Source organism: Osmerus mordax, chromosome 17, assembly GCF_038355195.1.
Source record: "Osmerus mordax isolate fOsmMor3 chromosome 17, fOsmMor3.pri, whole genome shotgun sequence".
Lineage (NCBI taxonomy): Eukaryota > Metazoa > Chordata > Actinopteri > Osmeriformes > Osmeridae > Osmerus > Osmerus mordax.
The window spans coordinates 10,642,084-10,655,255 of NC_090066.1; the positions used below are offsets into that span (position 1 = coordinate 10,642,084).

General features: G+C 45.9%; 1 protein-coding gene across 1 annotated transcript in view; it reads right to left on the minus strand.

Annotated features, from left to right (window-relative positions):
* ano2b (anoctamin 2b) overlaps positions 1-11,757 on the minus strand; it is a 34,016-nt gene extending 22,259 nt beyond the window's left edge. The window contains exons 1-8 of the mRNA XM_067255032.1: positions 11,677-11,757; positions 9,561-9,609; positions 8,615-8,784; positions 5,791-6,105; positions 2,827-2,925; positions 2,281-2,487; positions 2,067-2,118; positions 1,903-1,913 (exon numbers count right to left, since the gene is read on the minus strand). Coding sequence (XP_067111133.1) covers positions 1,903-1,913; positions 2,067-2,118; positions 2,281-2,487; positions 2,827-2,925; positions 5,791-6,105; positions 8,615-8,784; positions 9,561-9,609; positions 11,677-11,757 — 984 coding nt within the window. The remainder of the gene's footprint in view (positions 1-1,902; positions 1,914-2,066; positions 2,119-2,280; positions 2,488-2,826; positions 2,926-5,790; positions 6,106-8,614; positions 8,785-9,560; positions 9,610-11,676) is intronic.
* Between the last annotated feature and the right edge of the window lie 1,415 nt (positions 11,758-13,172).

Genomic DNA, 13,172 nt, shown 5'->3' on the forward strand with positions numbered 1-13,172 from the left:
ACAAACACCCAACAGAATCTCTACATGCAGAATTCTGCAGATACATCTTACATGTTCACAGAAAGACGCCAACAAATGCATGTAGAGCAGAATTAGGCAGATACCCAATGATAATTAATATCCAAAAGAGAGCACTAAACTTCTTCAATCACCTTAAATCCAGCCCTCTAGACACCCTCCACTCCATAGCCCTCCAAACCCAAGAGCTGAACCCAGATAAGAGTCCCCTATGTCAGTTGGTGCTGAGACTCACTGCCCCCACCCAGACACACCCTGACCAGTCTCACACCAACACTGCTTTCCAAACACCAATCAGAGTCAACCAAATTATAACACAATGTAAAGAAACCTACCTGGAACATTGGAAAGAAGAAACTAAAAGCCAAAGTCGATTAGAATGTTATCTAGCCTTAGAAAGAGATTATAAACTGGCAGAATATCTCTATACTGTCAGAGATAGAAAGCAGAGACAGATCCTAACCAAGTACAGGCTCAGTGACCACCAATTGGCAATTTAAACAGGACAACACAAAAAATCATGGCAACCAAAAGAAAACAGAATATGTGGTCACTGTTCGTTGAGAGATGCACTTCCTCCTACAATGTGAAACATTCAGTGATATAAGAAATGATTACTGTAACAAACTCCACTCTGTAATGTCAGATTTCAAAGGTCTTAGTGACCTCTCAAAGGTAAAAATCCTCCTAGGAGAAGGAGACAGGGCATACCTTGCTGCCCAGTATGTATCAGTATGCCACAACCTGAGAGACAGTGAGTGACCTAGACACACAAGGCACACACACAAAGCACACATACAAAATATACTGTGTGTATGACTGACATGTGTATGTCTGTATATATGTATATATATATTACGTAATCAATCCTTTAATCTTTCAACTGAATTTGCCATGTTTGGTTGTTATAGTAATAGTTGTAATAGTATACCGATGTCCATAGTAATGATATGAATACTGTTTCTGTGGCTCCACCGTTGCTTTGGCAATATGAACATTTGTTCCTTAATGCTAATAAAGCCAATTGAATTGAATTGAGAGAGAGAGAGAGAGAGAGAGAGAGAGAGAGAGAGAGAGAGAGAGAGAGAGAGAGAGAGAGAGAGAGAGGGAGAGAGAGAGAGAAAACCTGGTGAAACGTTGTGTAACTCAGTCCCCCAAGGGAAGTCATCAAACGTGACCTTGGATCGTACAAGGGGCCTCCGCGAAACTGAAAGGCCACGAGGAGAACATTTGTTCTCGGGAGCACGGAGTGGCATGTAGAACAAGCTTTCATCCAAGTTAATTAATCAGGCCCTCAAAGGGGCTGGGAACACCAACGTCGATTAGCCTGCTATTAATGAACTACGGCTGGCTATTGGATGGTGGTGGAGGGGGGAGGGGGGGAGGGGGGGGGGGGACAGCTACAACTCCCACTGGCACCTCTCCTTGCTTCAGTCCCAGCCCAACCCAGGAACTGTGACCCACTTCACTCTCTGTGAAGGAGAGGACAAGAGGACAGAGAAGGGAAGGGAAGGAGAGTGGGGGGGGGGGGAGAGGGACAAGGAGAAGAGAGAAAGGTGACTGATAATAACAAGAGGGGAGTGATGACAGGCGGAGATAGAGAGAGAGAAGACTTGATAGAGAGCTGGAAAGCAAGAGGAAAGACCACTTGATAGAGCTGGATAGAAACAGCGAGAGAAAAAGACAGAAAAACAAAGGTCACGATTGAGGTATCTCTCTCTCTCCTCTCACTCTTCCCCTTCTCCCTCTCCCTCTCGCTCTCTCTCTAGCTGTGGGCTGCTCCTTCTGCCTCCACTACGCCAGCCAACAGGCCATATTGCAGAGGCCTCACAACCACCCACTTCCTGCCCTCACACCCCACCACACACACACACACACTCTCACAGTGGCCTCAACTAGCCCACACGGAATCACACATACTCATGGTTTTCCTGGAGATTCCCACATCAGTGTGAATTGAGCTCATATTGGTGCAGACATGCTCAGCTGCACCCCCGGCTCCAACACCCACCCACGCACACACACACACAGCTGGAGGTCACACTCACCCATGGACTGGCAGGTCCGCACGCAAGCTGTCCGTCGGAGAATCTCGTACACCTGAGAAAGAAAAAAAAAAAGAGTCAAAACAGTTCAACCAGTTACCATGGCTACCATCGACTATTTGAGGCCTGTTACGTCAGGGTACCCCTGACCTAAATTTACCGGGGGGGGGGGGGTAGTTGGAGTGAGCGGAGGGGGGAAAGGGGGAGGAGGACTCACTATTCGACTCCGTGTGGCGTTTTCAAAGAACGTGTCCTTGGACTTGATGTCGAAGAGGTGCATCTTGTCGCGGGTGAAGTAGTGGGACACCAGCTTGGTCCGGCCTTCACCCAGGTGGGGCACCCGAGGCTGGAAGGGGTGGTTCAGCTTCCTGCACACCGAGTTCAGGGTGCGGGCAATACCGCTTTCCTCCTTCAGCTCATAGCTCTGTGGGAAGGGGGGGGGGGGGGGGGGGGGGTGATATACCGGCCATCAACACCGGATTCTGTTTCATCTTTCTCTCCCACATCCCTCCGTCTATCCATCCACCCCTCGTCCCGTCCTTTCACCATTCTCATCCCCCCTCCCTTATTTCCCCAGCCATCCGTCCATCATCCCCCCCCCCCAACCCCCGTCGGCCTTTGGTTGTTCCCCCTCTGTCACCTCCACTCCCTCAATCATTCATCCGACGGTCCGTCATCCCATCTTTTCACCAGCTTCCTTCATCCCTCCTTTCCTCTAACATCCATCCATCCTCATGTCCTCCGTAGCTCTGGGGGTGCTCACCTTCTTGGTGGGCATTTTCACCTTGAGGAACTCAGCCTCTCTGCTCAGCACCGACCAGGGGGCGTGCAGCCTCGTGAAGCTGGGGCCGTGAGCCCGAACCTGGGGAGGAGGAAGGAGAACTCGTGGGTAGGAACCCGAAATCCACTCAGACCCAAATCCTGAGACCATTAACAGTGAGATTGTCAAAAGTGTGTGTGTGTGGGGGGGGGTCCCTGTCCATAGAATGGAGAAGAGAGCAGAGGAGGGAGGAGGATGGCAGCGTTTAGTATGCAGACAGAGACACTATGGGCATCACTCCGGGGTGTGTAACCAGAGATCCTGGTCCATCATTGAGTCAGAGGCCGGGGGGATAACAGACTGTAACCCTACCCACATGATCCTGGCATGACAGGGCAGGAAGGGAGGGAGGGAGGGAGGGAGGGAGGGAGGGAGGGAGGGAGGGAGGGAGGGAGGGAGGGAGGGAGGGAGGGAGGGAGGGAGGGAGGGAGGGAGGGAAAGAAAGAAGAAAGAAAGAAAGAAAGAAAGAAAGAAAGAAAGAAAGAAAAGAAAGAAAGAAAGAAAGAAAGAAAGAAAGAAAGAAAAAAATAAAGAAAAAAAGAACAAGAATCAAGAATCAAGAATGTGAATGTGCCAGAGAGCGAAAGAAAATGTGAGGAGGGGGGACTAAAGCGAAGGTGTCAAACAGGTCTCTCTGTCATTGTTTCTCTTTCTCTCTCTGCCTCTATCTCTTATAGTGGTGGCTTCCCTCCTCGGTCCCTGCGCAGAAATTGGAGGATAAAAATACTGTGTGTTCTAGAGAAGGTTAATTAGTGCACAACATTCCAATTAGCGTTCCGTCTCTGTAGGAGGGGTAACTAGGTCGTAGTGAGGGGGTTGGAGGGGAGGGGGGGGGGGGGGGTCGGAGGGGGGGGTCGGAGGGAGGGAGGGAGGGACAACTGTGCTCCAGGATGGACGGGGAGGGGGGTTCTGCGGGGGTGGCACACGGGCACCATGGCGACCCTGTGAGTTTGGCAGGGATGACATTTGAGGAATTCCCACTGACCTGAAAGCTAGCAAGAGCTCTGCCACAGACTAAATTTACATTTAGTCATTTACATTTAGTCATTTTTAAATAGGTGCTCCCCTATAAAAAGACGATTCGTGGGAGACGCGTGTGGTTCCTGTTTTGGTTCAGTATCGCTCAAATACAGACGGAGAAATCCCTCCAAAGACAGGGACTTGCAAGAGTGCGATGTTTGAGAGATGAGAGGAAGAGATGCTAGTGGCTGCGGCCTATGGCGCTAGCCCACAACACACAGGAACCCCCCAGGGTGTAGATATGGGGGGCACCTTTTAAATGCCAAACAATTGCTCCTGCAGGTAGCATTTACACTGAGGATGGGAAAAGAAACAAGGGTGGTGAACTGAAACAGGAGAGAGGAGAGGAGAGATGGGTATATGAGGACAGAGGAAGAAAGGAGAGGAGAGGAGGAGACAAGAGATGAGATGACAAGAGGACTAACCCTAAACCCGTGCCCCCCTCAACCTTTCGAAATTCCCCCCCACAAAGGATCTCTCAGACCTGGGAATGCGGGAATCAACAAATGAACACCTTGACCCTAAAAGTGCTGATCCCATCTCCCAACAACTTTCTTCCCTCTGAGCTCCGCATTGACGGTAAGAGAGAGCGAAACGATTCCAACCACAATTGCAACTCTTTCATTAAAGAGGCCCGGTGAGAAGGTGTCCAAATCCAGAGACAGATCGCAGGTCTCAATGTAAATGTAGGTCTGGTCAATGAGGTGTTTGTGTGTGGGGAGGTGGGACAGGGCAAGGCTTTGGAGGACTAATGATATATAAACTTGGCAACATGCTACAGGTGTCTGATAATCCTCCTGGAGGCTAATTAACCCAACCCCTGAGAACAATAGATCCCAGGACACCGGTATCTTAAGACTTAATCCCACTGACTGACTAAATCTATAGAAATATGTACTTACATTTAGCAGACGCTCTTATCCAGAGCGACTTACAGTTAGAACAGGGACATTCTCCCCGAGGCAAGTAGGGTGAAGTGCCTTGCCCAAGGACAAGTCATTTGGCACAGCAGGGAATCAAACCAGCAACTTTCAGATTACTAGTCCAATTCCCTAACCACTCAGCCACCTGACTCCCAATCATGTCTTTTGTCAACAGTAGGGGTGTGATGATACACTCAGCTCAGAGACAATACACAATATTGGGTGCACGAGAACAAGACGAGATTATATTTCAACCCTATTTTTAAGAACATCTTGAAATTAAAGTCCCTTTTACTTTCTGAGTATGAATAATGATGTGCAGTAAAAGACAGAACAATATGCAAGCACTGTAAAACATTTTTCCACCAACTCAACTGACTGGCTTCTTCTCTCCTGTATGAATTTCTTCAGACCTTATAAGTGTGCATGAACTATCCATGTGCTTTTAACTTCTAATTGAAGTTGTGTGTGACCTTCTAACTGAACTCCTTTCCACAAATTGAAAATAAAAAAAAGTCTCTTTTAAGTGCAACCATAATCAAAGAAGGTATTTGTCAGCGCTGTCTAGCCTTTCAGTGTTTTCTTCAAAAGTGTGGTTGATTTCAGTAGAGAGCTGTGGTGGTTTTCTAGTGTTCATTAGCTGGTAATATTTTCTAACAGTGTTTCACATATTGTTTGTGTCTTGTCTGTCACTCTGTCGCCATGTATTGTTTCCAACCTGGTACCCAAACCGGATGGATAACATACTACTACGCGACAGCTTTTCACCTTGATGAGAAATATTGTCATATTTTAATATCTTGTGGCATGAGATCTCGTCACATCCCTTGTCAAAAGTCTTTCAAAATCAGCATAAGCGCAAGGATGCGCTATTAAAGCCTTTCACAGATGTGAAAACGTGTATGCCTGACGAATACAGATATGCACACACACACACACACACACATGCAGCAGCCCTTCTCACCTCACTGTCTCTCTCAATCTCCAGCCCAGCTTCCAGCAGGATGGCCTCAAACTCCTGTCGGATCAGAACCATGTCCCCGTCGCCGGGGTCGGGCGGGTCGGGCCCCAACTCCAGACACACCTCCCCCGGCGCTCCCGGGGGCGGGAAGTTGCCATTGGAGATGACGGAGATGCGGTGAGGAGGAGCGCTGCAGGCCTGCCTGACAGAGGAAGGCCTGCGCTGGTTGTACACCAGGACGTAGTCGACCTTCCTCCTGCCGTCGGAGAAGTACTGCAGCCCCGACTCGGCCTGCACGGCTGGGTCCGCACCCACCACCTAGGGGGAGGAGTAGAGGGGCTGAGCCTTGGTGCTCCGGAGCAGAGGTCTTCTACGAGTTTGGCCAGCCCCCAACTGATATTAGGAGTTTTGGAGTTCTGTATTGGCACCTGTTGCGCCAAGGTCATACTGTAGGTCATGTTGTGGTTACATTCCTTAGTTCTACATTTGACATGAGGTATCGAACTTCAGACAAGTCTCTGCTTGTAGTGTGTGGTGAGTTATGATGTTGTCATGGTACATGATATGAGGACAGAAGATGGACACAGTAGTATTCTATGTTAAGATTAGATAACTTCATGCTGTGCCCTATAGAAGGAAAGGATTCTACGGAAACTATAGGCTATTGCGTTTAAGTCACTCTGTAACCTACCCATGTTGTTCTTTTGACTTCCAAGCACTAGGCTTTGATGGAATAATGATCCAGGCCTGCACTAATAAAACATTTGTAATAATCTTTTTAAGCAAGCATTTAAGTTCTTTGGCTACCAACAATTCTTTCTTATTAGAAATCATCACTACACCAACCAAAACCTGATTCAAATGTCATTGTGAATGAAACTCAAGAACTCATGTAGTGGAGACCCATTTTGCAGATGTAAAAACTAGAACTAAGCAAAGAAACACCTAACCTAAAAAAAAATAAAAAATAAAAAATAAAAAATAAAAAATACAGTATTAATTTAAATATCACACGTATCCACATTTACAGACGTATAACGTCCGTAATGCTACGGCGACCCATTTTGCAGATTAAAAACTAGAACTAAGCAAAGAAACACCTAACCTATTGTCTCTTTACAACTGTATATATAATTCAGTCTTACTTACCGGAATCTTGTCCTCACTCGAAGACTTTTGCATGCTGATGCTCTTGGGGCACGCAGATGATAGAACAGGAACAAAACAAGTTACAGTTAGTATCTGCCGAGTGCACTAAGAACATTGTAAGAACATACACCCCAAGTCCTTTTGATATTCCGTCGAAGGACGTAGGAGCGTCTCATCTCTTCTGCTGTGATGGCTTCACCTTGAAAGCAGCTTTTTCTTTTCTATTCTGGATGTCAAGCTAAGTAGCCTTATCATTCGATACCCATCTCTCTTTTACATAGTCGTCTGATTTCAATACTGCAAGCGCACTGCCGCTGCAGCCAAGTTCTGCCGAGGAATTTGGCAGAGCGCACCTCGGTATCACCAAGGTAACCGGTGATTGGTCAGATCGATCATTCGCTTAAGGAGGGGACACCTGTGCAGCAGACCACACATGCGCTTCGGTCGGTTTTGCAATCAGGCTTGAAAACTTGAGTGGAACGAACATAACGTTCTCTTAAAAGAAATTAAAAATAAACGTCTCCCCTTGACAGCCTTTATAGCCAGACTCATCAAACCAAGCAAGTACATTGACTAATAGCCTAGTGTCGGTGTGACGCATTGGGCCTACTTAAGTTGTTTGCTAAACCTAGTTTGCCCTCTTGTTTTTCATGTTGTGTGAGACCGCCCACAGATGTTCATGTTGTGCTCACAAAAAATATGAAAATGTTCCTGGTTTAAATAAAGACCTGATAAATAACATTTCGTGAAAAGAAGTAGGCTACCTGACTGCGTCCCATTAGTCGACACCAGATATTACAAACGTCCGCTTTCGAGTCCTCTTCTATTAGATAGATTACTCTTGAGATGAGACATAATCCAAAAGACTTTGGATAAATTACCTGCTGTCCCAGTCTTGGTTAAACAGCAGTTTCGAAGCATTTCACGAAGGATGCGACCAGAGGCTGCATATTAATAGACGACTTCCCTGTACAGTACTGATGCTGCGAAGGATAAACAGGTGTATCCTATGCGGAAGTAATTCTCACACCTATGCCGACGCCCAATTAGATCTGCCCAATCAACTGAAACTAATATATGATATGATAGAACCTAAATCTATTTTCTATTTCTCTTCCCAGTGTCCGTCTCCTACTATAGTTGAATGTATTCAGACTTTAGTGAACGTTTTCAAGATAAACGTATCAAGGCAATAGGAGAAGAAAGGGAGTAAACATGTTTAGCGTTATGTTACGACATAACAATGACATGACAATGTAATTAGAGCTGAACACGTTCGCAACTACTTAATTCAAGTCAGAGAATACATTATTTTACCCTGTCTATCTGCCATTTAAAGTTTGTACCTTATAAACTACATTATTATGGATGGTGTTGAGTTCCTCGCCTTGTTAAATGTTAAAATATGAAAGGATGTCGAACACTGAAAATGCAATATGTTGTGCTCTTCCAAAAGTAAAGAGATCCGCCGAAATGTTTACCTACCGCACTCACATTTTCAACACCCTATAAGTGTGATGAGGTAAAATATACATCTTTCTTGTAGGCTACACATCATAAGTGACAATAACGTCCCAATTTTTTTCCTCCTAACGGTGGTAGAGGAGGAGGAGAAAAAGATTCGGACGGACCCCAATAACTAAACCCTGCGTCGTCACTCCCTGTGCCATATACCTACTGGTTGTGGCAGCTTAATCTCGCAGTTGTGGGGGTCAGCGTCACGGTCAAAATACTGCGAGTCCAATCGACCCCTGGAGAAGGCGCGAGACAGACTGTGGATGCTTTGGATGGAGGAGCACTTGCTCTGGGCAGTCGCGATTCCGGGGTGTGGGACTCCATTCCACAACTCTGAAAAATATTTATGTATGGGTTAACATGGACTGCCTTGTTTTGCCTGTGTGAAACTGTAAAATTGTGATTCTTTTTAGGATAGTGTATCCATAGTAACGTTGTGGCTCTGTTCTTCAATTCAGCACCATGGATAGCTCCACTGTGAGCGGAGTGTTCTGATTTGGCCCTCCTGTTTCTATGACCACAGGACTGGAAAACATGGTCCAGCGCGTTACACACTCACGTACACACTTACAAACAAGCACACACACACACACACACAGAGAGAGAGACACACACAGGAAAAGTGTGGTGTGAGTCCCCCGGCCGCAAGAAAGTGTCGCCTTTCAAAGAGAGAGATGAGCAATGCGTCCTGTGGTGTTTTGCTTGAAGCAAAAATATTTCTACAGAGCACGAGAAAGGTGATGGTTTGCCATTTTGCCGGGATGTTTACCTTTTTACCGGGTCACTAAAATAGGCTGAACAGTAAATACTACTAAACGCTTAAGAGCGCTAAGCTTCGACTTCGGTCAATACATTGAAAGCGTACATAATTTATTTAAGTCTAACTCTTCTTCAGTGTAGTAGTCTGTCTTGTAGACACACATTTAATTTATCCGCGTCCCTTTGCGCCACGGTTTACCTCGCTGCACGCGCGCCGCTTCCCGTCGTCCTGACCCACGCGGCTTGAAGGGGCGACGAGTGACCGTATGGAGGGGCAAGACTAGTCTTTCTAATGTGTCTATTCTATAAGTAGGGAACTCGGGAGGAGATGTGACATCTATCATACTCACCTGTGTAGGAGGACGGTGACCTGCGCAGCGCCATGGCGCCGCTGATAGACTGTCGGACAGGTGAACGGGGATGGCAACAATGATGTAAGGAAGCACAATCCTGTCTCACTCTCTCACTACTCTTTCTCTCTTTCTCTCTTTCTCTCTTTCTCTCTTTCTCTCTTTCTCTCTTTCTCTCTCTCTCTCTCTCTCTCTCTCTCTCTCTCTCTCTCTCTCTCTCTCTCTCTCTCTCTCTCTCTCTTTCTCTCTCTCGTTTTAGAAGGTGCAGGCTTAAGGTCATGGGGGCTAATTCCTGGCCTCAATGACTGGGTAACTTAAGGCTTAGCCCTGTAAAACCCGATTTAAAATTCCAACATCACCTTTAGCTCTCCAAAAAACACATTTGCAAATAAGATTTTTTTTGAACGACAACATTTACATAACCAATGGGTCCTATTGTCTTGCCTTGCAATGCTATTGGATACATTTGGTCTTTCAAAAAATTAGCAATTAAAAAGCTAAAGGTGACGTTGTCATTTTACAACAAGGGGTCTTACAGGGTTAGAGTCGGCCCGAGAAACTCTGTTTGGTTTAGGAATCGGTCTAGTGGCCTTGTCCTCAGTTGCACCAGAATGTTTTACAGATCGTAATGTAATATTGGCTACAGATCGTCTACATTACCGAAATTGGCAATAAAGTCTAATTTGTTTGTCTATTGACAATCTTTAAACTAATTATCCAAGTAGAAGCGAGAAACGTTAAATGTACAGAGTGTGAGATACAAGATCGCGTTGCAAGCGGATTCTGTCGTTTAGAGTAGGCTATACTTGATATGGTAGCCTACACTAAACATCAGATCCACAGCGTGCGCACACGCATACACACACGCTAACGGCACTGTGTCTCCGGTTTCCCCCAGCACCGCTGACATATTGATCCTTGTTAAATATTAAAGAGTCTAAATAGAGGTAAGGAATACTGTTAAGTTCAACTTTAAACGGTTTTAAGGTCTCGTTTTCAATATCACGATTTCGGATGATAATGTTGTGGTTGTAGAAATCTGTTTGACATTTCACGTTTGGTTCTTTGGACTGATAGAGAGATATTCTAGGACACGCTCAGTCTGGGTCTTTGTGTTCAAGGACAGTATTGTCACCAGGGGCGGTTCTACACGGGGGCCTACAGGGGCCAGTGCCCCTGTAAAAATGTCCCTGGCCCCCCCTGTGGCCCCCCTGAGCTGACTGAATAAAAATGAATTAAAATAATAATAATTACACGTTTTTCTTCTTCTAGTAGTCATCATGAAACGAAGAAGGGACATTGCAGCCTTTTTTTGCCCCAGTAAATAAAAAAGTTAGAGAAACATATCAAGGTATTGAGAGAGCTGAGGAGCTGGAAGAGGGAGAGCCAGAGCCGTTTGTATGATTTAAATGTAAAGCAAAATTAAAGTATTTAATGTTTAAATATCATTTGTTTCAGTTTTTTTATGTGCCCCTCTGATTAAACACTGCCCCCCCCCCCTTGGCCCCCCCAGTAAAATTTGTCTAGAACCGCCACTGATTGTCACCATAATTAAGCTTTAATATTACGAGTGTGGATGTACACAGTAATTCGGGGCAACCACTGGCATGCAATTCATACGTATTTTGTGGTAGCAGCGCAGTTGGCACAAATGGCATTCAGGGATCCTCCACCCACCATTACATCCACACATGTATCCATCTGTCCATTGCCACCTCCAAAATAGAATGAGAGAAGATTTCAACCTGTCTTCATCAAGGCACTTAAAGGCATGTCCCATAAATAGACGGAAGTGTGTCAGACCTACACATCTCCCTGAGATGCACGCACAAACACACGCATTTCCTCTGCTGCTCCCGATCTGGTTAATTTCCTCCTGGAAAGAAGAAGAATGGAGAAAATGTCACATGCTCCAGCCTGAGGAGTCGATCCTCAACGGCTCATTCATCCTCATCTACTCTGGCTGCCTCCCTCGCGTTCAATCCCTTACACACACACACACGCACGCACACACACACACAGGAAATTTATATTTAGAAGGATGGGTTATAAAATGGCCCTTGATAAAGACCTGCACCAAGTCTCTGAATATTGGGCAGGAGGTTATTCGGTTTACCTGAAGGACTTGCCTGGTGATGATGATGATGATGATGATGATGATGATGATGATGATGATGATGATGATGATGATAATCATGATGACCTTTTGAGACCATTCCACAAGTCTTGCGGGATGGCACTGTATATAGTGGCATCATGTGGCCATGTGCAGTATTACAGATAATGTTGACTGCGACACCATATCTATTGTGTTTTGGGAGAAGGTCTGCCCTCCTGTGGTAGTACAGCGAGATAGTACAGCGTTCTGGATCAACATCGATTCAATCATGTCAAGATATAAAATTATCTGACCTAAAGTTTATTATCCGGGTCAGCATGGAGAGATTGGTAAAGTTATTAATATTCTCATTGTAACACTTCGAATTATGTTCCATACAGGAAGTGTCCACTAAGTAAATACAATCAAACAAGATAAGGTTTTCCCCAACGATAACATGTCGAAGTTTGTACATATTTGCAATTTCTCCGTGCTGAACCTATAGACGCTCCAGCTCCTGCTCCTCCACTGCCATTTTTCAGATTATAAACCGATTTTTGGGGTAATCGTGAGGCGTCCTCACCCCATTTCATTGTTGATGTCTTTTTGTGGAAATAGGCCTTCCTCTCCTTATATGACCGTGCCCTGACAATTCCTGCCTCTTTCTAGAATTTGCATCACCCCACAAGCCGGGTGGGGGCTTTTGAAGGGAGTCTTTGTCGCTATACAGAGGGGGGTGCAGCGGCACTCGTTAAGACCCGTGTTGTTTCAGAACGAACACACGCAGCCTTTCATCCTGCGCTCAGACTCGATTCCACCGCCGTGATGCTCTGTCTGTCTGTCTGTCTGTCTGTCTGTCTCTCTCTTTCCCTCTCTCACTCTCTCTCTCTTCATCTCTTTCGATATTTCTTTCTGTCTGTCTCTGTCCCGCAAAACAGAACCTAACTGTCAGCTCAGAGCGCACAGACCTCATCAGAGAAATGATGGTCCAGGGCACGCAATGAAAAGTAACGAGGCATCGCCTAAAGGCGGATTAAAGAAATGTATTTTCTCCAAAATGGCATTGGATAAATTGACCATTTGTGTGAGCTACAGTGGGAAATAGCCTTTGCGTGTTCAGAACCGTAACATTGGTGTGATTACGCGCCATCTGGTAACCCATATTCCTATCTACATTGATGTCATGACTCTTAATCTGTTTATTATCATCCTTGTCATCATCTGTAGTGCATTCCAAAGGACTCAGCTTGACTTGGCAAAATATTACGAATTCACACAGGCAACGCGCACACACACAAGCATTTTGACGTGGGCCTATTGTTGTCATGAGTTGTTGCCAGTACATATAGAACCTATGCCCAGAGTGCGAATTATACAATGACAATGGGGGGGGGGGGGGGTCAACTTCTTCTCCAGGGCGTGTATCGACCTCCCCCCCCCCGACTTGTTGTTTTTACCTCTTTTAGGGGGGTCCAAGTCTTAATTAGGTGGGTCAGACCCCTCCAACCCCCCCC